The 26219-nt window shown below is 36.2% G+C and overlaps 1 protein-coding gene and 1 non-coding gene across 2 annotated transcripts in view; one reads left to right on the top strand and one right to left on the bottom strand.

Annotated features, from left to right (window-relative positions):
- The window catches only part of LOC131070964 (uncharacterized), a 118106-nt gene that overhangs the window by 21224 nt on the left and 70663 nt on the right, over nucleotides 1–26219 (bottom strand). The window contains exon 5 of the mRNA XM_058006676.1: nucleotides 11173–11253. Within this exon, the coding sequence (XP_057862659.1) occupies nucleotides 11173–11253 (81 nt within the window). The remainder of the gene's footprint in view (nucleotides 1–11172; nucleotides 11254–26219) is intronic.
- TRNAT-AGU (transfer RNA threonine (anticodon AGU)) lies at nucleotides 19177–19248 on the top strand. The gene has a single exon. It is a non-coding gene; the product is annotated as a tRNA-Thr (tRNA).

Here is a 26219-nt window from a genome sequence, read left to right as displayed (position 1 = left end):
CTCCTTTAGAAGAACCAGGTTTTCGTCCAGCCCTTCTATACTCCTGAAGGTTTTCGTCTCCAGAAATATTAAATCGTTTATCAAATCAAAAGCATGCCCAATACATCATCAGGAACCCCCTTACTAAAGACCTCCAGGCAGAATCTAGAAGATAGGCCAACTTGCTGGAGAAATATATTTAATAAAGTGATATTATAATAATACTTTATTATTTTATTATTATTTAGTTAAATTAATTAATAATAAGTCATCATTTGAATATTTTATTTATTTTGTTGACAAATTAATAAAAATCAATTTAATTATCACTTAAAAATTGGGGACATTACATAGTTTCATGCCTTTTATCGACAGGTTGCTCAAGTTAGATGGCAAATCGGTCATTTTGTGGTGATTGACCATCTCTCTGAGTATGCATTTTCTATTTATTTGTCCATCCTTATAACGCCTTTATTGTTGCCCAAGTATTCCTTGACCAAATCTTCCACCTCTATGGTATGTCGTTTTCCATTGTCTATGATCTTCACCCCACCTTCACTAGTAACTTTTGGCATGAATTGTTTAAGCTGAAAAGAACAACTGAAATTGAGCTCCACATCACCTACAACTCGATGGTCAAAGAAAGATATACAATATATTCTTGTAGACTTATTGTGTTGCTTTGTGAGGCAACATTTCTACATACGATTGACCATCATAGCCATAAGTATTTCCTAGAATGAGTCTTTTTACCAGAACAATAAAAAATGAGTTACCAAATTAATCTGTTATAATTATGAAATTATTTATTAAAAGGGGAAGGAGAATGTGGCCATAGATGCCCTATCTCAAAAAACAGAAGACTAAGGGATGTTATGTGCTTTATCTTTACTAACTACAAATTGGTTGTGGTAGGTCTAACAAGACTAGCAGCAAAGTGCATAATTCAGCTCTTTGAAATAACTTGTAATAGGATTTACATGCACCCCCTTCTATGGGGTATCCAAGCTTCTTGAAGAGTATGGACAAACAAAATAAACTTTCTTTTGGGCTGGTATGAAAAATGATACCAAAAGAATTGTTTCAGAATGCGATACATGCAACTGCCACAAAGGCAAAAAATTTAAGACTCTAAGCAGTTTACTATTTGTTCCCACTTGCAACTAAAATATGGATAGATAGTTTCATGCCTTTTATTGAGAGGTTGCTCAAGTTGGATGGCGAATTGGTCATTTTATGGTGAATGACCATCTCTTTGAGTGTGCATTTTCTATTCATTGGTCCATTCTTATAAAGCCTTTATTGTTGCCCAAGTATTCCTTGACCAAATCTTCTACCTCTATGGTATGTCGCCCTCCATTGTCTATAATCTTCACCCCAACTTCACTAGTAACTTTTGGCATGAATTGTTTAAGCTGCAAAGAACACAACTGAAATTGAGCTCCACATCACCTACAACTTAATCGTCAGATAAAGATAGTAAATATATTCTAGTAGACTTATTGTGTTGCTTTGTGAAACAACAACCTCACTGCACTAAATGGCTAACCCTTGTGGAATTGCCATACAATTATTGTTTTTCTGCTGAGAAGATACCATATCATAGTTTAAAAACTTGTGACTTCACAAAACTTGATAGACCCAAGTTTAACATAGACTCAATGACTCAGCAAGTGACTATAAGTTAACCTATCCATTCATTACTAGAAATGCCCAACACTTTCCCTACACAAACAAACAATGGACATTTAATCACTTTTACAATCAAATGGCATGCTCTCGACAGGCTACAACTAGAAGATGTGCCCTTGATGAGATGTAGCTAGAAAATGTGCCCGTGAGATTGCTCTATTTTAGCATAAGGCATGTGCATGGTCAAGTGTGTCCTCTAACAATTCAATTTTTGCATTACATATCCTTAATGTAGTGTCTTCACACACTACCTACAACAATGCAATGCAATGCAATGCAATGCAATGCAATGCAATGCCTTGTGGCTTCAATCACGTGTTTTGCCAAGTTTTGCCACATTTTTAGCAATTTACTCACTGATTTTCTACAAAAAAATCACTCCCAAGTTTTGAGGCAAGTGACTCAAGAGGAGTCTTGTCTTATGAGAACTCACAAGTTAGGCAAGCTTTTAATCTATGTGCCATATGAAATTGTGTATGGTTAACATCCACCATTTCAAATCCTACCTTCATTTCAAATCCTACCTTTTGAATGGTTCAATGGTATCTTCACGTAAAACTATGTAAAATAGCAAGCACATCCAAGCACACATTCACCAAAGGAGACTTGGTGTTTCTACAACTTGAGCAATATAATCAAACAACCTTGAAGTTCACAAGAAAATAACAGTTGTTTCCAAATTCCATGGACCTTTCTAATACTACAAGAAATTCACAAAGTCGCCTACATGTTGGATCCCCTCCAATCCTCCAAGGTACGTCTTGTTTTCCATCTCTCCTATTTGAAAAAGGTCCTTGGACATCATGTTCACATTCAATCACCATTTCTCAAATTGGACAATGAAGGTTCCATTATTCTGAAATATGAAGTATTCTAGTCCACACTTATGCCAACTCCACAACCACGCCATCACTAGTATCTTGGTCCTATTGATGTGTTTTTTACGCACATGCAAACACAGAATAAAATACCAAAAAGTATCTTATCCTCTCTTGAACAAAATCTCTCAAAAGCTGAAGATTAGCTTAAGGATCACTTGAGAAGACTCCAAGGTTCATGAATGTAGGGTCACTATGTGTGGATAAGCTCACTGGTTTGATGTGATTATGCTGGAATCACAAGGGGACTTACAAGCACCAAGAGGATAGTGGTATGGATAAAACGGATTCCACATGAATAGATTCAACATATTCCTCCACTCAATCTAATAAACATAAAAGCAAATTGAGAAGTAGAACCATGAGGCTTGTTGAAATAACAAATTTCACCATAACTTCAATGAAAAGAGTATCTCATTTACAAGTCATACCAACGATTCTTCCTTTTCTTAATCTACTCTAATTGCTATTCTACTTACTACTAGCTATTCTATTCACTACTAGCTATTCTCCAATTATTCTCTCACTATTAGCTATCAACCTTTACAAATGAAGAGTCTGAGCTTTTATAGAGAGCTCTTTTACAACGAATGGCCAGGATTGATTCTCCATCAATGGCGAGGATTTTACAATGAAACCCTAATTAGGGTTTGTTACAACAAACTTCTCCATAGCCAATGAGAAAATTACATTCAGAAAGCGTGGACCAATAGATATCAGGGGTAGGTGCCTCGGAGTTTGTGACATCACTAGTGAGTCAAGTACGTTGAATCAAGACATGCAGAGGTGGAACTTCTTTGATTGGTAAAGATAGTGATTGGGTTGATGACTGGGATGATGACTAGGACGCCACCTTTATCTTGCACTTTGTAGACTGGATAGATCATCATGAAGGAATATTTCTTGATATTCAACATTATCCAGCTTCTGTGATGATGATGATAATCTTCTAACTTTGATTAACTTTTCTAAAAGTATGTTCTTGAGGGCTTCAATCATTGATGTGCAAGGTGTAGATCTTGTCTTCAAAGTATTGATGTGCCTTAGGACGAATTCTTGATATCATTGTTGCCTCCGCTTTGGAATTCCTTCTCTTGTGACTCTCTTCATGTCATTGAACGTTTCTTGTGTGATCTCCTTATTTCTTTCTCCATTTCCTACAAAACAAACAAGCAAGTATCAAACACACTTGATATATAAGCTTAATAAGAGCATATAAAGAGAATTCGCCCTCATAAAGGGACACTTGAAGTTGCTTTTTGCTCGTGAAGAGGAGCTCTTGAAGTCTACTCCTAAGCCCCTGCTCATGAAATTCACCTTGCTTCTCATAAAGTGACCTTTGAATTCTCATCTTTCATCCTTTCAACTTAAAATGATTCTTTCCAATCATCAAATCTCTTTCAATGTAGTGATGTTGTAGTCAATCTTGCCAATTCACCCTCAATTAGGAACACATGAAGTAGAATTCACTCCATAAAATTTACACTTGAAATTCACCTTTGAAGCTCAAAACATGAAGTTTGCTCTTGTTCATTCATGAAGTTCACTTTTATATGTTGAGTTTGTAAAGTTCGCTCATGAATAGATAAAATTCACTTCCTTGCTCTTAAAATTTCCATTTTGTACTTGAAATTCGTTGACTGCTGCTCAAGAGAGAAAGAATAATCGTTTGATTTGATGCTAAAATGATTATTTCACTTTTACCTTTATAGGCGATTAAGGTGAAAGGTTGTGCCTTTTACCCTAAGGCTGACTTTGCTATGAATTAAATTGAATCAAGAACTTACCTTGGCCAACTTACACTTTGCCTAATTTCAAATTTATTTTGGGTGGTAAAGTCATGCATTAGTTAATTTTGAAAACATCATATGAATTTCACTCCATTAGGTCAACACATGAAGTGCACTTCGCTCCTAATCACCAACTCATGAAGTTCGGTTTGATATCTAAATTCATGAAATGCATTCATTCTTGAGTTCACTCCTCCACCTTGGATCATGAATTTCACTCCCAATTGTTAGCTCATGAAGTTCATTTCGCATAAAATTCGTTCTTGATCTCTAACTCACGAAGTTCGTTTGTGTGAAGTCTACTTGTGTGAAATTCGCTCCATTCCCTCAAGACATGAAGTTCGCTCCTAATCACTCAAACATGAAGTTCGCTTGCAAAACCCAACTCATGAAGTTACAAAATCTGCTCCACTACTCCAACTCATGAAGTTGCTTTAAATGTTAACTTCGCTCCAAACCCTTGACTCACGAAGTTGTTTCAAGTGTGAAATCTGCTCCAAAACTCTTGAACCCAAAGTTCGCTCCAATATCTCAACTCTTGAAGTAGGAATTTTGCTCGAATTACTCAATTCGTGAAGTATGTTTTCGCTCTATTCAACGTGAAATGTTATTCATCATCCTTCTCTCCTCTACTCCAACTTCGCTCATGTAGTCTTACTTGTGTATGCTCATAGGTGGAATTCGCTCCTAGGATGCAAGTCAAGAAGTTCAAACTTCGCTCCAATAACGCAATCCATGAAGCACGCTTGAGAAGTGCAACTCATGAAATAGGCAATTTCGCTCCACTTGCTCAAGTCATGAAGTATACATTCCGCTTCACTTGCTCAAGTCATGAAGATACATTTCGATCCACTAAGGTCTCACTCATGAAGTTCGCTCCAAGGTAGCAACTCCTGAAGTTCATTCATGAATGCTTGAACATGAAGTGTTTGTTTTGTAAATTTCTTTCATCTCCTTATTTTCCATTTCGTTTGTGAAGCCTTGAAAATGAAATTCGCTCCAATCTCCTTCTTCATGAAGCTTGCTCCAAACTTCCTACACCTGAAGTTCACTCCAAATCTTTGAAACCTGAAGTTAAAACCTAACGAGGACTTCGAGATGAGGCGGATTACAAATGAGCTAATGATAAGTTCATTACACATTCAAATGCTCAAATTCATACTTAAACCAATTCTCAAGCAAAAGACTCAAGGGAAACTTACTCATCTATCACTCAACATGAAATGGGGAACTTCAATGAACTCCTTAACTAGGCTTTAATTCAACTGATATGGCATGCAAACCCTTATATACTAACTCACTTACTTCACATTTCACAAGGCTATTCACCTGACTCTGGCCATTTTAAGCGCCTGTGCTTCTCTAATGCAAAGGCTAATAGCAAAAGACTCAAACACAACCTACGAAGCAAGAAAAAAGTGGGGTTCCCCATTTGCAATGGGGCGATGTGTGAATACCTCACAACAGGTCCTATGGTGAGGGTTGCAACCGTAAGACAACTTGGGAATCCCTCTCACAATTACGACTACTTTGACATCCTAAACTTTTATTACTATAAGTATTGTAAGAAATTAAGAATCACAGTTTAGTTCCCATTAATGGATTAAAAACAACTAAAAGAAGTGGCTGTAAGAACCAAAGATTAGCTCCGAAGTCACTGGTGAAGATAAATTTTGTTGGGGCCTCCAAAAGCAACTAGGATGTTGTAGCGGCTAGATATGTGATAAAGATTCTTGTGGGACTTTTGTTTTGGGGGGAACCAAATCCTTCAATAACAAAATGAATAATAAAGCAAAAACAGAAGCATTTTTGCTCAGCCTTAAGGCTGCATATAAGGTTATCAAGAACTTGAGGTGAATAATGACTTGCAGAATATTGTTAATGCAATGAATACACATTTTTGTCCAGATTAGAAGCTTAGGGCCCTTTAGGAGAAAGTGTTGTTGTGCAAAGCTAAGTTTTCTTCAATCAAGGTCAATCATTGTTATAGAGAACAAAACAGTGTGGCAGATTTTTTGGCTATTGAGGGTAGACAGTTCTTGGAGATTACTCATATTGTTCGCAAGAATAGTAATGAGTGGGCTAAAATGGCTTTGTCACTAGACTACAATCATTCCCCTTAGGATGGGTCTTGTGGATGGCTCACACTAAGTGAAAGTCTTTTGATTATGATTTAATTATACTCAGACATCAATGTCAAGGAGGTTCTACATTGATATGTGTTGCCTTAATTAAGATTGTGTATGCAAGTGTCATATTTTGTTTGGAGTGTGTCGCATAGAATATTGGTTAATGTTGGCATTAGGCTATGGTGTGATATGGACATTGGTGGAGTGGATAGTGGTTGAAAGTCCAATGTTAGGTTTTCTCTTTGGCTTGCTACTAATGATGTGGCGAAGCAGTGCTAAAGAACATATAGGTTTGGGAAGAAAACTGACTATCCCCTTAAAGAGATATTTTGCTATAACAATAACGTGAAGTTGAGACTTATATAAGCAATCTTGGGTTTTGCCAGCTTGGAAGATAATGGGTATGTGGATTCCATGGGTTTTATTATAGATGAGTTCCTTAAAAAATCAAGGTGGCGATTATATTAAAGTTGTGCATGGAAGTGTCTTGGCCTTTTGTGGAAATCCCTCAAGCAAGCAATCTTTGTAAATAAAGGTGTGGAATGCTCTAAAGCTAAGTCAAGGGTGGTAGATATAAAAGGAAAAATGTTTGTGGATACGATGGAGGTGAATTTAAGTGCAAGTTTTCCATAGAATTTGATGTTTGTCTTGTATGTGGTGGATTGGAAGTCTAAGTTCTATGTTAATGTTTGATTATTAGGTGCTATTTTTGTTGTTTATATGCTGGTAGTTGGTTTAGGGTGTTTTATGTCTATAGATGGTTCTTCTATTATATATTTATGTTGGGTTCTTCACTTCTATCTTTATTGTCACTCGTTTTTCTACTCACCCGTACTGAGTCAAAGCCAAGTCAAGCAAGTATTCGACAAGTTCTTCACAAAGATAATCAAGTTTTTCATGGTGAGTTTTTTGGATTAACACTTTCGTGCCTTCTTTAGTAATACTTTGTTTAACCATACAGTTGTATTTTAAATCCAAATGCAACGGCTCCAATAGAACACTCCCTTAACTATAAAAATAAGAAAATGGACCATTTCCTTGCAAGAATGTAGCACATGGCAGAATTTTCTATAAGAATATGCAAAACAATGGTCTGAGAAAAGGTGTAAAACAAAACGATTTAACCTGCAAAACATAATTCACAATCATATTTCTTACTTGTGATTCCAATTATACTGCCACTCATTAGAGGAAAACAATAAGATGAGAGACCCAGGTGGTTATTAAACACACAAAGCTTCCGAAGATGGGCATTCACACTGTACTCGCAGCTGTCCAGACATACTTCAGATGAAAACTCATAATAATGCTCAAAAAAAAATGATATAAATAACAACGAAGGATTTGAGGGAGAAAATGATGTAGGGCAAGTAAAAGTAGATGACTGCTATGGTACAGTCATAAATACTTTTGAAACAAAACGAGAACAAAGGATTCATTGGCCTCTGCATCAAAGGGAACTTTCTACCGATAAGTAAAGACGCAACCAAATGAAATTCCTAAGAAAAATGCAGCAAAAGAAAGGAAAAGCAATAACAAAACACCCAACAAAGGAAGTATTGAGGATTATGGTGACAAGACTGAAAAATAAATTGAATGAATGATTCAATAATCGGATAATCTATTCAACAATATACAAGCGTATATAAAGAGATTACAAGGACGACGTTCTAAATTAAGAACAAGTCGTTTAAAGTGAACTTCTAAAAAGCTAAACGCTAAATAAAGCTTAAAAGCTAATTAACTAAAAAGAAAAAGCTAAATGCTAAATAAAACTTAAAAGCTAATTAACTAAAAAGCTAAATGACCATTAAACAAGGAAGTAAATATAGGTGACTAAAATATAATTAAATATTCTAATACCCTCCCTTAATGGTCATTCTATCTACCAACTACCCTACAGAAGACACTGCAGGTCTTTTGATCACAAATGAAAAGAACACTCTGCTACAGTCGAGACCCTCCCTAGATCTGAAAAGTGTTAATGACCAAGAATACCAAAATCCATCCAACCTGATGTTGGGTAACCAAACTGAAACCTGAAACCATGATTTTGAGGAAAAATCGGCAAACCCTCCAAAACTGAAGATACAAATCATCATTTTTGTGGAAAAAAATGGTAAAAACCCTTGAAACGATTTTTGTGGAAAAAATCGAACAAAACCCTGAAACTTCGCATGGCAAGACCCAAAACACCACGTGGTAAGACACCAAACATCACGCGGTAAAACATCAGACATCATGCAGGAAAACACCAGACAACATCACGTGGTAAAATACCAGACATCACGTGGTAAAACCCTGATTTTTGAGAAAAAAAATCAAGCAAAACCCTTCCATGATTTTTTATGGCGAAAAATCAGAAAACCCACGCAAGCTTTGCAGATGACAGATAATAATTTTTAAAGAAAAAATTCTAAACCCTTCGAACAATTTTTGAGGAAAAAAAAATGTGAAAACCCTAGGGACCTGTAGGACGAGGTTTGGCCTAAATCAATCTGATCAAGGCAACGATATTCAGATATCGTGAACATGCACTGTTTCCAGGTGTTGTGGCAGTTGTTGAACTTTTGACTGTGTTCCAACATGATGTTGGTCAAAGATGCCATCACGAAAATGGAAGTTGAACGAGGTCAATCTGATTCAAAAATCAGAATAGAAAGCTACACAAAAAATCTGAAACTCTGGAGGAGAATTCTGGCACGAATTTCAAGGCATGAATTTCGAGGTTTGGAAGAAACCCAGAAATTAAAAAATTTCTGCAAACTTAAAACAGCATAAATGGTGCCCAAAAAAACAGCAAAAATCCCAATGTCCACAGAAATAGCAGAAATTGTGAACTGTTTTTAAATTCCAAGGCAAATTTGCTAGCACAAAATTTGAGGTACGGAAAACGAGGCACCCAGAAAAATATGAAACCAACCCAAAAAAGATCTCGAAAAACCCACCAAGAATCTGAAAACATAATGCAGATTTGACGGCTCAAAAATTGAGGCACGTGAAACGATGCACCCAGAAAAGTTTGACGACGACCCAGTTGAGGTCTCAAAAAAGCCACCAAAAATCTGCAAGCAAAATAAAATTTCGACTTGAACTAAAGGGTCAAAACCCCAGTCGAAAATTGCAAAAACCCTAGGAAAATTTTCAATCTACAAAAAAAAAACTCCAAGTTGCAGGCCCGAAAATCTCCAGAACTCTAAAAAAAACATGAACTGCTGCCCAACACATAAATTCGACCACAAACTAGAAACCCTCAAAAAGCCTTCTAAAAAGCAAAATCGTTATTTTTATAAAAAAACAATAAAAAAAATCTGGAAAATATTCCAGAAAGAAGGCCATGAATTTTTATTCAAAAATTTTTCGCCAAACTTTAAAGAATCCCATCGACCCGCTTTGATACCATGAAAAATAAATTGAATGTGATTCAATAATTGGATAATCTATTCAACAATATACAAGCGTATGTAAAGAGATTACAAGGACGACATTCTAAATTAAGAACAAGTCGTTTAAAGTGAACTTCTAAAAAGCTAAACGCTAAATAAAGCTTAAAAGCTAATTAACTAAAAAGAAAAAGCTAAATGCTAAATAAAGCTTAAAAGTTAATTAACTAAAAAGCTAAATGACCATTAAACAAGGAACTAAATATAGGTGACTAAAATATAATTAAATATTCTAATAAAGACCACCTGATGACAAGAAAACTTACCCCATGATACTCCTATCACACGATGGAAATTAAATGTGGATACAAGTGATGTGATCATAGAAGAGTTAATAGAAAGAAAAATAAGTACACATTATCTTCCCCTCAAAAGGGCAAGAAAAGAAAGGGGAAAAATGGATGAGAACAAAGAAGCTCTGTATTTGGATGAAAATTTGCTCTAAATTTAAAACAAAAAGCAGCCAAAGAAAATTCAGGAACATAAAATCCTCAGTCCCTCTCATCCTCTCAGTCATGACCACCAGTAATGGCCTCTTGTTTGGGCACCTATCTGTCTCTTTGAATGATTCTTTAGAGGGTTTTCCTTGACTATGTGTGGCTTTTATTAACTTTATTCATGTAATGATGTTCCACCTTGAAGACCGACTGATCTACAAGCAGAGGTCAGCATGAATTTTTGCTATATCTGAAACTGTTTCATTGTGCAAATTTCCTTGTGAAAACTGACTGATTTAGAATATTCAACTTCTCTGAGGTAGCACGAATTCTATAGTTTGTTCTGAATTTATTATGAAATTCTGAGATATTCATCTGAAAAACCATTATGAGAGGTAAAAACATAGGGACGAATATTTTGAGCAGGATGCTACCTATCAACTATAAGCATTGTTTTAACACTGCCTTTATTGGCATCCTTGGATGGATACGTGTTGAAAGAAAACTGCAGCAATTAGAATTTCTGAAGCCCATTTATAGTCTAAAAATGTTGAAGTACAAAGCCAATACTGTAAAAATTTAGCCTCAGAAACTTATGTAACCATAATATCCATGTGCTTCATGCATTCTAGTGATCGAGGTAATCTGAGCATCAATGTTCTGGAACATCACAGATAAGGATGTTCCATGATGAGCTACACTTTACTGACTAATTTTTAAGGTACCTGAACATCCCATGCCTGAGCAATAAAACTTTCTTTGACAACAAAAGAACAATAACAAAGACTTTTGCACCCTCCATATTCATAAGTAGGTAGGCTCACCTCTTGAAGAACACCATATGCACTTTCATAAAACTTCAAAGCCTCTACCCAATCTCTTCGGAACTCCGCATACACAGCAACCTATGGTCAAAGAACAGAACCCATACAATTAAAACTGAATCAATTTGGCCAAAAATCCACTCACATTTCACTGAAGCCATAGACAGCAAAGACAAAAGAGTAAAGACTCTTTTAAAGATGTCAAAGCAAGAATAACCTTCAACAGAGATTACAAGAACACATTACATAAGTTACCAATTAGAAATTTACAACTAATCAATGTTAGGGAGGAAAACAAGAGATTCAATGACAAAATATAAGCAAAGTTGTCATATGGTCTATAGATAAGTCCACTTCATAGATTCCTGTTCAAGGACATATTGCTTGCTAAGTATATAACTTCTTAAAACATGACAATAATACCTTGTTATGTTCTAGTCTCACCATCCTTCTTCCTTGACCTAGTTTACTAACAACTTTCAAGATGTGATGTTGTAGGATAACTTTGAAATCAGATAAATTATAACAGGGCAGAAGGCCCAGTTCACCTTTAAGCAGTGAATTGATTGATCTACCAGTCATGTATTCAACCTTACTGTAAGTGTTCTAATTTACATTGTAAGAAGCAATGTTGCCAATTAACCCTAATCTGGCATTTCAGTTAGCAGTTGATGACAGATGCAATGTTTGAAAGCTGTTTGAACTGGCCATTTACAAAAGTAATCTAAAGATGGATTCCAATAAACCAAAAATTGTTCTTTTTCCTCCTTTGATGGTTCCCCTGATAGGCTCGATGGTTCTCCTGATAGGCTGCATAGTTAGGAACATTGGTCTCATTGCTGTTGGTAGACACACATCACAATGAACACTTTAAATTACATTTTTTTCATTAATCATCAATGCTTGTTCTAAGGGAATTTCAAGGACAGGAATCATCCAATTGGTACCTACTTTTTAATACTTTCCTTCAGCATGATGAAAAAATGACATTATTCAATTATTACAAATTTATGAGTATTCTTTGTACTTTGTAGTATTCCGTCTTAGAGAGGTTTCCATGAGTTCATTCAGCACAAATTGTCACAGTCTGTATTTTAAGTAGCAAAATATAAATAACTGTGAGTGAGATTTCATGTAGTAATTACCAGAGTAACTTCATTCACAAACAATTGCATAAAAAACATTAATAGATTAACAATTATTGAAGATGATGTACAACTACAAATAATCCATGTTTAGGGAAATGCCAAAACAAATATTGGTAAGCCAGGACTAACTGACATAAGCATATGGGAAAAAATGATTAGATGACCATGAATACATATATCAAGTATGAAGCATGCACATTAATACATTAGACGTGAGTCATACACAGGAATACGCATAAGGTGTAAAGCACGAAACACATAAGGCAAGAAGCATCTTCGTATAACATGAAGTATACACATATGGTATGAATACATATGAAGTGCACACATGAATACATGTAACACATTAAGCATGAAGTATACACATGAATTCACTTAGGGCATGCAGTATACATCTAGCATAAAGTATACATGTGAGACAAGAAGTAACACACATAAGCATCATAAGACATGAAGCGTACACATAAGACATGAAATAATGGACACATGTAGGCAAGAAGCAAAACTATAAGCATACGTAAGGCATGAAGTCATGAATATATGTAAGGCAAAGTAACACACATGGATATACGTAAAACATGAAGCAAAGCACATAAGGCATGAAGCAGCTACATGAAGCATGAATAATACGTATGAATACACGAAAGGCATGAATCATTAAGTATACAGAGGAATACATGTAAGGCACGAATCATGCACATAAGTACACTGAAAACCAAGTCATACATGAGAAAAACACACGTGGAAAACACATTAGGCAGAAAGCCAACATGTCATTTATGAAGCATGGATAAACAAATACACATGAAGTATAGACATGAATATGCATAAGGCATGAGTCATCCACATATCATACATGTAAACAATGAAGTAGTACATACACATAAGGTACAAGCATATATGAGAAATGCACTTATGGAGTGGATATGCTGAAGACACATCAATCATGAAGCATGTATGAGAATATACATAGCACATGAAGTATACACATCAATTCACTTGATTCATGAAGCATATATGTGAATAAACATATTGATAGATCTTTCTATTGACTAGAACAAACATCTACCACTGCCTTCTTTGACCTTTTTCCCATCAAGTTGATGATTTCAATGTCAGTAAAATCACAGAGACAATTAGTGCTAGGATGTCCAAATTGTCAGCCACTGGATTATCCACACAATATCACTAGTCTCTATCTTTTTAATCTTCTAATTATCATCAACGATTGGATCTGTGAATGCTCACATAGTAATGACTAGCCAGTCCTAGGAGGAAGCAAGGTGCGCATACAACCATGGAAACAATGATTAGAGGTAGAATTATTCTACCGGATCATAAATTATCCTTGCACAAAAAGTTGGTACATGGGGGGGCATATTGATATAATACAATGTGCAGGTGCATGAGTGAAAAGTAGTTGTCAACAACAAAGTAACTTAATAAACAATAAGTCACAGACTTGCAAGGGACTAACTGCATGCTACATCCAATAACACTGCCCTACTCCAATTTTACATTTATTTCATAAATATTCATACAAAGGCCCTCCTTGAATTTCTTGAACTAATCTAACCCAATAGGTTTAGTGAAAATTTCTCCTAGCTGCTCATTGGTAGGCCTGTAAATAGTATCAATATCTTGATTATGGGCATGATCCCTAGCATAGCTATGCTGCATGTAATGTCCCCTTTGTTGTGATGTTTTCACACATCGCCCCATTGCAAATGGGGATCCCCACTTTTTCGCTTTCTAGGTTAGCTGTCTTAGCTTAGTCTTTGGTAGTTTTAGTCTTTTGGCTATTAGCCTTTCATTTGGTATAAGTGTAGTATCTTAGTGGCCATGAGGCAATCAAGTCAAGTCTCGCTCTTTAGGCTGAGGTAAGGTCTATTTGTTTTCAAGGTTTAGGAAGTGAATGATTTACATCTTGTGATTGCTTAATTGAAATAAGGAGAAAGTTTGGCCAAGGCAAGAGATTCCAGGGATCCTTGAGCTAAAGGATATTCCGTCCTGAGCTAAAAATATCCACACTTTTTGCAATTCATGCCTCCTTGAGCTAAGGACATTACGTCCTTGAGCTAAGGATATCCGCACTTTTAGCATTTCAAGCCTTCCTGAGCTAAGGACATTTCGTCCTTGAGCTAAGGATATCCGCACTTTTAGCATTTCAAGCCTTCCTGAGTTAAGGACATTTCATCCTTGAGCTAAGAATATCGACACTTTTCGCATTTCATTTCGTCATTGAGCTAAGGACATTTCGTCATTGAGCTAAGGATATTAGCGACTTACAAATTTCAATACATCCTTAGGCTAAGGATATTGGAGACATAAGGTTTTGCATCCTCCTTTGGCAATGACAGCATTTCTTTTGCCTTTCCAAGGCAATGGCAGCACTTCTTTTGCCCTCTCAAACCCACAACCAGGCATCAAGCCATTGCCATTGCCTTTGCCCTCCTAGAGGCCCGATCAGTATCAATGCCCCACTCAAATGATGAAAGGGATGCAAAGGAGAAAGGAAGGAAGAAAGCTACTTTCTTTGAGAACAATGAACTTCACTTCCCACTTGAAACCAATGCAAATCAGGCCTGTCTCAGACCTGAAATCTATCAAATCAGGCACATAAAAGTGAGAAATCAGACATTAATCAGGCCTGAGACACAAAATCAGACTCAAGTTGATGAAGAATTAAGTCAAAAGGAGAGGAATCAGAATTAAAATCAGATGTTTTCATGATCAGAAAATTCATTTCCAGATTTGGAGAAGGTAGTGGAAAGCTTGATTAAGTACTTTTTGCAATGTTTTTATTCAAATTATGTTTATTTCCAGGTTTGATGCAAGGAGGATGAACATGCAAAGGAATCGAAGGAACATCAGCTCACATACAACATCAGCTCACATACAACATCAAGATTTCATCACAACTGCAAAGTAACAAAAGACTTCAAGATCAACATAAGGATGGCAGCGAATGCAAAGACCATGATCAACATGATGATACGCTAGCATACTTCAACTGCAACACTTCAAGTCTCAAGCTCATGCAAGGAAGTTGCTTGAAGGAAAAAATTTCACAAGATCACACAAGAAGGAATAAGATCAATGCATTCAAGGCAAGAAGGAAGGATCAAGCATAAGCTTCACAAGGCCTACATCAAATGCAGCATTAAGGATGAATTCTCAAACAAGAGATGAAAAGTGAGATGATCAAGAAGAGATATGTAATGTCCCCATTTTCGTGAGCATCAGAGTTCGAGGGATTAGCCTATTATTTTGACCCCCATAGACTAGTATGGTGGATTAGAGGGTCCAGTTTGGGAGTTTTGGAGCTCTTCAGGTGGCCATTGTAAGTGTTTATCTCACCAGATCTTTCACTTGTTCTTAGGCATTGATATTTAGAGGTTTCTGGTTCCATTTTGGGAGACTTACTATTTATAGTAAGTCAGTGAATGTTAGAGAGGGACCCTTACTATTTTTAGTAAGGCATCTAGATTGACAGTGGGAACAGTGGGCTAGCCAGTGATGAAGTCAGAATCATTAAATAATGGTAATTAATGGAGTTATTATTAAAGTGTTACTTTAATAATAATTAATTATTTTAAGGGAATATTATATTGACTTCAAGTGACTTTATAATTAAAGAGGATTTGATATCATAAAGTCAAATTATAAAGTGCATATGAGGAATAATATAAAGTACCAATTTCAAGGGAGATATAAGTGATTATTAATATATATACTTTATATTATTTTGTTTTGCACCAAATGAAGGGATCGACCCTTTTGAAAAGTTACTATAAAGTTTTATTAAAACCCTAAAGTGGATTTCAAAAGGGAATTAAAGGCATTTAAGAGTTGAGAGGATATAAAAAGGTTTCAAAAAGCAAATCAAACTCATTATTGATGATCATTTGTTTTGCTTTTGGGTGTTGTGCATTGAGACCTAGGATTTCAGGCAACTTTAGCATTGGAGAACAAAATCTCTTGAGTGTTTATGCAACCTAGAGGCTATAAAAGACCAGCTGAATCATTGCTTGACTGTGGGCTTCATATAGAGGTCCAGTTGGTGCTTCATTGGATAAGATTTACATTTCTTTCAGAATCTTAAAGGGGTTTTCAGAGAATATATTTTGCAGATTTAAATAAATTGGAAGAAGACATTGTTGAAGATCTTCATTAATGCTGCTACGACTTTATATCAGAAGTTCATGCTAGAACAAGGGCGGCTGTATGAGAGGCACGATTTGACTTCAAAGAGACTCCATTCTTTGCACAACGATCTGCCACATCTTCATCAATCATAAGAACTTCACATCAGGTTCTTTCATGTTTTTCTAGTGTAGTTGGCATCATTTTTCAGTTGTATTAGTCGTCGTTCTTAAGCAGTTGTAGATGCACATTAATATCAGTTTGGTACTTGCATTGGATACATCATTGTAAGCCAAGAGTCTTGGCCTTTTGCTTGTCATTTCAGTTTGTAAGCAATCTCATTGCATTCTAATATCATTGTAGTCACAAGGAGTTTGAATGTCGAGAGTTTTCTCTCATATTTAGTTTGCATACCAACTGTTTGTATTAATGTCTAGCTGTTGTAGGTGCATATTTACATTGTGTGGGTCATCTATATGCAATCAAAAAGACAAAAAGAATTGCATTTCATTATGGTTCTTTGCCTAGACATCTTAGCAACCATTTGAAAGCATTTAAATCACATTTGACATCATTTCAAGCAATCATTATCAAACTGAAACATAGAAACAGCAAGTAAAGAGGTTGTATGCAAAGTGTTTGACAATATTCCTTGAGGGTTTAATCAGTAATTTAGGTCAGATTAGTCACGGGATATTACAAGATATGCCTCATTCATTTACAACTAGTGATGAGTTACAAAGAGCAAGTTGAGGTGGCGCCCAGTCATCACTTATCCAATCACATCATTCTATGATAAGGTGTCCAGATTCGATGCACCTAACTCATCCAACAAAGACATAACTACCGCACATGGGCGCAAAGTTCAATGCGCCTACCGTCACCATCTATTGGTCAAAAATTCAAGGAAGGACATGTGTCCCATCAATTGTAATTTTATCATTGGTCAAGCATTAAATGCTTTGCAATGGGTGTAACAAACCCTAATTAGGGTTTCTATCTTTCAATCTTGGCCTTTGATTGTGAATCAATCTAAGCCACTCAATTGTAATGGGAGCACTATATAATGCTCCACTCTTTCGTTTGTAAAGGTTAAGAGTTAATAATAGATAATTAAGAGTTCAATAGCAGTTAGAGTAGAGTAGGAAGAGAAGGCAAAGATTGTTGCCAAGACATTGTTGTAAGATGCATATAAACTTCATTGAAGATATGATGAAATTCGTATGTTGATTCAACAATTCGCATGATCTCTACTTCTCGTTTAATTTTTATGTTGTTTAGATGAATGAAAGAACTTTGTGTATGATCAATGGTGAAATTTGTGCATCCATACTACTAGCACCTTGCTGATTGTAAAGTGTCTTGCGTAGTCAACTGGATCCATCTTAGCCAAGCTTAACTTCAACTATCACTCCTTCATTGATATGCCTCACCTTGAGGGTGTCTATGCTTGTAGTGGTGATTTGAAAATCATAAAGCTATCCTTGAAGATTGCACTAGCCTTGTGGAGATGTTCGTTGCATGTCGAAGCAAAGCTTAGTTGAGCTCCACCAAAGATTGTCCATTGCTCTTGCATTCCTAAGATTAGAATAGCTCTCCTCAACCCTTTATCTCTTTTCTTTTTTGTAACCAAGTGAAATCCCACGTTCCAGCGATATTCAAAGCATTCAAGCATTCAATGTAAGTCCACCTTGTGATTACAGCAATATCACATCAAACAATTGATGTCTATCCAAGAGCACATCAAGACCTGACATTAGAGAACCTTGGAGTCGTCCCATTTGATCACACAGCTTAGCATTTGGGGAGTCTTTGTTCAAGAGAGGAAAAAATATTTAGTATTTTATTCTGTGTTGCATAGTGTGTAAAAACACCATCAAACCCTTCTTGGAGTATACCTGTTTTTTGCCAAAGTAACAATTCCACAACATAATTTGTTTTACAAATAATATTTCATAGATAACATTTAATGCATTAATGAACATTTAGAGTAAAAAACCAATCAACATTCATGAAATGATAAATAACAATTTTATTTCAGTCTAATCCCTAATTTCTTCTACAATAGCCAATCATCGTAGAGATTAGAGAGGAGAGTATGTTAGGGCACCTGGAAAAACTATTCATCACAAGTAAGCCCAAGGGCATGCTCATAATCCCTTGGCCCCAAGTGGCAGGAACTCCTCTCCATCCAACATGGGGTTGGCATACTTATCTTGTGAGAACCTCTACCGCCTTTCCCTAACTTGTTTCCTTGCCAACCCTACTCATGACTATTACTTGGAAAATAGAGATTAAACCAAACATTATATTAATGTAAACAAATCCAACAATTCCCCTATTTACTACTTAATATATATGCATTCATATTGTATGTATGTATGTATGTATGAGAGTATGTATGTGCGTATGCATGCATGTATGCATACCAATCTAAGACAGAATTCTGCTAGTAATTGCTGTCTTTTAATATGCCCAATCTGATCTAATCGATTCCCTCTTCAATACTGATTTGGACCTTTTGAAAAATACAAATGTTGTTATCCTTTGACGCCCCTTTGGAGTGGTCGATATGCTGCTTATACATCCCTTCATTCATTGGATGGAAGGATATGTCTCTTCCCACGGACAACCTCCTTGCAAAAGTGGCGACTCTTTGTTGGTGTTGGAAATAAGCCACACCCGGACCGACGATGGACTGGTCCAAGAGGGGCCAGTAGCTCAGTGGTAGAGCACTCCAGTAGTGTATGGAAGGTCCTAGGTTCGAGTCCTAGCTGGTCCATGTCTCAACATGGTATCAGAGCCAGTCTAAGGAAGATCGAATCAGATTTGAGTCTAAAGGTTGTCGAATTTATCACTTGAATCTTTTCCTTTAGAAAAATATATTTCTTCTCCAAATGGCCAACGGTGTTAGGTTTGAGGATCGTCTTGAAGGCACCTCTAACTTTGTCTCATGGAAATTCAGAATTATGATCACATTAAGAGAGCAAGAGTTAAAAGCTTTTGTAAAAAAGGAGATAACTATACCAAATGAAGAAGATGAGAAGAGACAATGGATAAAGAACAACAATAAGGCCATGAAGCTATTAGTGGATGTAGTTAAGGATCACATAGTACCTATAATCTGCAAGTTGGATACAGCATTCAAAATGTTCGCAACATTAGAAAGCATGTATGAAATAAACAGTACAAGCAGGGCTCTATCACTCAAACAAAAACTTCATCATGTGAAGATGAACAAAGGAGAAACCATTACATCATACTTCATGAGGATCACAGAATTAAGGGACCAACTCTCCACCATTGGTCACTTCATTGAAAGCAAGGAGCTAACTATGTTGGCATTGAATGGATTACCAACTTCATGGGAAGGATTCATACAAGGAATTAGTGCTCGCTCAAAACTCCCAAAATTTGATCGATTAAAGACAGACGGCATTCAAGAGGAATCCCAACTAATCACAAGGGGGGATGGTCAAAACTCTAAAAATGAAGACAATCATGTGCTAAACCCTCATTCTCACAAAAACGGAAAGAAAAGGAACTTCAAAAGGAAGAAGGACAAAGATACAAGAGGAAAATACTCATCCAAGAGAAAAAGGGATATGACCAAGGTGCAATGTTTCAAATGTGACCAGTATGGGCATTACACCATAAAGTGTTCAGACAGGCCAAGACCTCAAGCCACTGTTGCAGAAGTTGGTAAGACAGGGTTAGAGAATGATTCAGAGAAACTTGTGTTCTACTCAACACTATCAAGTCAAGTATCAACCAGTCCTAATACTTGGGTGATTGATAGTGGAGCATCATGTCACATTACAGGATTCAAAGAACATCTTGATAGTCTAATAGAAAATTCTGATGAGGAAGTAACTATTGGGGATGATTCAAACTATCCCGTAAAAGGAATTGGGACCTGTATTATAAACCTGAATTCAAGCATTTCCCTTCAACTCACAGGTGTGTTATGTGTTCCAGGGATAAAGAGGAATTTAGTCTCCATTTCAGCTCTTGAAGACAAAGGATATAGAATCACCTTTATGGAAGGAAAGGTCTTGGCATGGCCAAAGAACTCAACCAGCAAGAAGGCTTACACTATTGGAGTAAGACATGGCTGCCTCTACAAACTTTGCATTTCTTCCTCTCAAGCCCTAATCCGTGAGTCCACAAGTATATGTGAAATTTGGCACAAAAGGTTAGGACATCTCCATTTTTGAGCTCTCCCTTCAATTGAAAAAATGGTAATAGGTCTACCCAAGCTCAAGCAAAATCATGAAGGAACATGCAAAGGATGTGCCTTAGGGAAAAACACGAAAGGGACTTTTCACTCCAGTGGGAGCAAATCTAAAAATGTACTAGAAATTATTCATTTTGATTTATGTGGACCCATGTCTGTAACCTCTTTAGGAGGATTTTTGTATTATGTTATCTTTGTAGATGATTTCTCAAGGAAGACGTGGATATATTTTTTTAAATGTAAAGAGTTGGAAGAAATCCTTATGAGATTTAAGGAATTCAAGGCTCTAGTAGAAAATATATCGGGTAAGAGAATTAAAATACTAAGAACAGATAATGGGGGGGAATATACTTCTGATAACTTTAAAACTTTTGTATAAATGTTGGGATTAAGAGGGAGTATACAGTTCCTTATAATCCTCAACAAAATGGGGTGGTAGAGAGGAAGAATAGAACTATTGTTGATGCTGCTAGAGCTATGATGTATGATCAAAACTTAGAAACCTCTTTTTGGGCTGAAGCCTCTAGTATTGTTGTATATATACAAAATAGATGTACTCACTCCCTCCTAGATGACAAAAGCCCTAAAGAAACTTTCACTGGAGTTAAACCTGACATAAGCCATCTAAGAATCTTTGGATTTCCAGTCTAAATTCATATACCTAAAGAGAAAAGATCCGAATTAGAACCCTCAGGCAAAAAGGGCATATTTGTAGGATATAGTGAAACATCTAAAGCCTACAGAATCTACATACCTAGACAAAGATTAATTGAATTAAGTAGAGATGTCATATTTGAGGAAGACATTGCTTTCAGAAAATCTAAAAGTACTCAAGAGTTAGAAGATCAAGAATCTCCTCTAAGTATGGAAGAGGATCTTGCTCCTGAGATTCAGAGGGAGACTCATGAAGTAATAGAAAATGAAGGACAAAATGAATTCATGGATCCTACAAATGAACCTAGAGACACTAATGTGAATCGAAAGAGGGCACTTTGGGCAAGGAAAATGATTCAAGAGGCTAAAGACTATGCAACACCTCAAGGGACCTTCAAGGAAAGCAAAAGACCTCACAAGTTCTCCAGCTATGTTGCCTTGATGAGTGAGATCATGAAATCAGAACCTTCTAGTGTCAAGGAGGCCATCAACAATCAAGTGTGGAAGGATGCTATGACCGAAGTATATCAATCCATCATTAAGAATGATGTTTGGGACATTGTGCCCCGACCTAAAGATAAATCAGTAGTGTCTTCAAAATGGCTTTTCAAAATCAAACATGCGGCAGATGGGAACATTGAGAAATACAAAACACGATTTGTAGCCATAGGTTTCTCTCAGAAGGGATTGACTATGAAGAGACTTTTGCCCCAGTTGCCAGATATACTTCTGTTAGAGCTGTCATTGCATCTAAAGGATGGAAGATTCACCAAATCGATGTGAAGACCGCCTTCCTGAATGGGGTAATAGAAGAGGAAGTGTACTTAGAGCAACCCAAAGGGTTCGTCATGCATGGAAATGGTTCTCATGTATGCAAGTTAAAGAAAGCCTTATATGGGCTCAAACAGGCTCCTCGAGCCTGGTATGAAAGGATAGATAAATATCTTTTGGGCTTAAACTTCTCCAAGAATGATGCAGATCTGAATTTGTACTTCAAGGTAATTAATGGTGAAATGTTGATTCTCATTTTATATGTTGATGATTTACTAATTACAGGAGAAGATAACCTAATTACCAAATGTAAACAAGATCTTGCATCAGAGTTTGACATGAAGGACTTGGGTCCTTTACACTATTTCCTCAGTTTAGAAGTTTGGCAACAAGCAGATAGCATCATCCTAAATCAAGGAAAGTACACTATTGATATTCTAAAAAGATTTGGAATGATGGAGTGTAAGCCTATCTCTACACCTATGGAAACAAACTTGCACAAGTTAAAGGAAGCAGCAGCGGAATCAAAATTTCCAGATCCCACCTTATACAAGCGGATAATTGGGTCCCTGATGTATTTGGTTAACACCAGGCCAGACATTTGTTATCCAGTTAATGCACTTAGTCAATTCATGTGTGAACCAAAGCAAATACATATGGTTCCAACTAAGCATATTCTGAGATACCTGCGTGGTACCATTGGGTATGGTCTTAAATACACTAATGTTGACCTAGATCTTCATGGATACATGGATACACTGATTTAGATTGGGCTGGAATTGTGGTAGATAGAAAGAGCACATCAGGGTGCTGCTTTAGCTTAGGATCAGCTATGATTTCCTGGATTAGTAGGAAACAATCCTCAGTGGCACAGAGTTCTACAGAAGCCAAGTACATTGCAGCTTCCATGGGAGAAAGGGAGGTAGTATGGCTAAGGAAACTCCTTGCGGGATTGTTTGCTCAACCTTTGGATTCTACTATCATCCATTGTGACAACCAGAGTTGCATAAAACTTTCAGTAAATCCAGTGTTCCATGACCGGTCAAAGCATATTGAGATTCCTTATCACTATGTTAGAGATATGGTTGAAAGGAATGTGATTCAGCTGAAGTATGTCAGTACAGGCAAACAAACTGCAGACATTCTTACCAAACCTCTATCCAAGTCAAAAGTTGAGCATTTTCGGGATAAACTTGGTATGGTTGAAAATGTAAGTTAATTTGAGATTAAATCTAAATTATTTAATTCTGTTGTACTGATATCACTAAAGATGTTTAATGTGTAAACTCTTTTGTCATGTGTGAGACTCCATGACTGCATGGGCCCTGTGAACATTTTTGAAAGGTGACGACTTTTCAACAATTAACACTTGTATCTAGTTGATATTGTAAAGTGAGGACTTTGCAATATTTGACATCACTATCATGTTGGATATCATGGGACTTGATATCTATGGACACATCATGATAGTTAGCATCTCAGTAGACATTATGGTGGATATCATGAGACTTGATATCAATGGATAACCATAATAGTTGAGATAATCATGGTGGATATTATGTGACGTAATATCCATGGATATGACATGATTTAATATTCCTATGGTAGGTATCATGTGACGTGATGCCAATGCACATATCATAGTTTCTGGATATATATATATGAGAGTCATGGCAAATATCATGTGACTTGATATTTATGGGCAAGCCATATCTCTTAAATATCACAGTGAGGTGATATCATTTATAAATGAATCCATTGTATTCTGGGATAGAATTAATCCTCCCTAGCTAAGAGGGAGTGTTAATGTTTTGTAGCTTCGGTCAGATTATTCTAACTGATGAAATCAAATGCTTAGTTGGCCTATTGGCCTTAAGCATTTGATATCTATCCTTCACAAGTATTAATCAAATTATTTGCTTTATGTTTTTAATAAGATTTTTGCTTTAATTATTAATCTATGAAATATGATTGTAAATTAATCATATGTATGTATTTAATAATGTATATTTATACATTATTAAATACATACATATAATTAAATTGATTATATTAATCATATGTATATCGATATTGAGTATCGATCTGATTATATATTCTAAGCGAATCATATTATTAAAGTGTATTGGTATCAAATGCAAATTGGAATCGATAACAATCAATTAACCTTTGTTATGTATCGGCGTGACTATCACAGCCGATAAGACATATCTACGTAGAGACATGTCTCTACGTGGACATGTTCCACATAGAGGCATGCCTCTACGTAGGCATGTCTCCCTCTATATGTAGAGGTGGTCAATTGGTACTTGTGAACATACAGAAATATTAAGTGTTGACACAAGCCCAACTGCCACCTTCATCACAGCACCCCGTATGCTGGTAAAATCGATAAGTAATATATCGATTGTTTCTTTGTTTAAAACAGCACTTGTAGAGAGATCGATATTATTATAAATCGATCATTGGAACAGCAGTTCATATTATAATAAATCAATATTCTTAGTGATTGATAATACTATAATAAGACTTGGAGATTACATTCTTAAATTTAAAATATCCTATATTCAAATCTGATAAAAATTCAACATAGTATCAAAGCCAGGTCCAGGCTAGGAGCCCCAAGCACACGAGAGGTGTGGCTTAAGGGGGGGTGTTGGTGTTGGAAATAAGCCACACCCGGACCAACGATGGACTGGTCCAAGAGGGGCCAGTAGCTCAGTGGTAGAGCACTCCAGCAGTGTATGGAAGGTCCTAGGTTCAAGTCCTAGCTGGTCCATGTCTCAACACTCTTGATCACATGTTCTTTGCCTCCAACTAATTATGATTATTGTGATCACACCTCATCAAGGATTATTAATAAACACTTGTTACTATAAACACAATTCTTATTATATCCTTAATCTATTTGCTATCATGCTAACTTGTATATGGATCACTGCATTGATGTTAGATTTAGAAAGGATCGCTGCCTTCTTATCTTCTCTTATGAAGATAATTACTGGCTTAATATACTAGTTCCTACAGAAATCATGAAGTCTTATAAATAAAATGATTTCCTGTGTTTTGACACCTTTCATGGCAGGGGCATGCCACTGCACCTTAATAAGTTTAGCCTATGCATTGAGCACACGGTTCTAGGAAATTTTCAATAACTCAAATCATCCTTGAACATCTCCAGAGGATTTGTCTAATTAGTTGCCCTCCCTGTAAATAGTATCAATATCTTGATTATGGATATGATCCCTGACATAGTGATGCTGCACCTCAATAAATTTGCCCTATGCATTAAACACAAGATTCTAGGAAAATTTCAACAACTCAAATCATCATTGAACATCTCAAGAGGATTTGTCTTATGAGTTGCTCTTCGTGAATCTGTCTCAACCAGGTAATCTCACAAGCTGTCTCCAACATACTACAGTCACTTTTGTACTGTGTTTCCAGCCAACGCAATCTGAATCTGAGAATCCTTCCAAACATAAGTAGGAATTAGATAAAATTGCATGTATTGCACTTAAAATGAACTTGTAGAATGAGTCTACTATTTCTATACAAACTAAACAGACACAAACTCTCTTGACCTGATTATCTCAAACACCATTTGTCACACGACTTAAGTATCCATATTAGCAAGCTGAGGGTATTCTGCCACCAGGTATGAGTTGAGATGGACAATCATATTCTGTGGGGTGACAGCATTCATCGTCTCTGTTCCCTTTAGGAGGTGGAGGGAGATTGGGGAGCAATTTATTCTCAGATGTCATGTTCACTATGAGGTCTTCACTACAAGTATTATTTCACATATTAAGGCTGTAATGTCCCCCTTTCTTTAAATGAGTTTAGAATAATAATAAATTAAAATATCAAAAAAATATAATATAATCACAAAATATAAAATTAAAGTTTAATTTAATTGAAAGTCAAGGGACGTGTGAAGAATCATTACCATTGAAGGAAAAAGATATATAAGAGACACCAAACAAGGAGAAGTAAGCATCACTGGAAGAATACATTTTATATTTATTTATCACTCCTTGTGGAGTATGAATCAATATTCTAACAGCCTGAGGTCAAAACCTCTCTAGGAC

Source organism: Cryptomeria japonica, chromosome 4 (assembly GCF_030272615.1).
Source record: "Cryptomeria japonica chromosome 4, Sugi_1.0, whole genome shotgun sequence".
In the NCBI taxonomy this organism is placed as follows: domain Eukaryota; kingdom Viridiplantae; phylum Streptophyta; class Pinopsida; order Cupressales; family Cupressaceae; genus Cryptomeria; species Cryptomeria japonica.
Note: the sequence above shows the minus strand (reverse complement) of the source record. Positions and strands in the feature narration are given on the sequence as shown.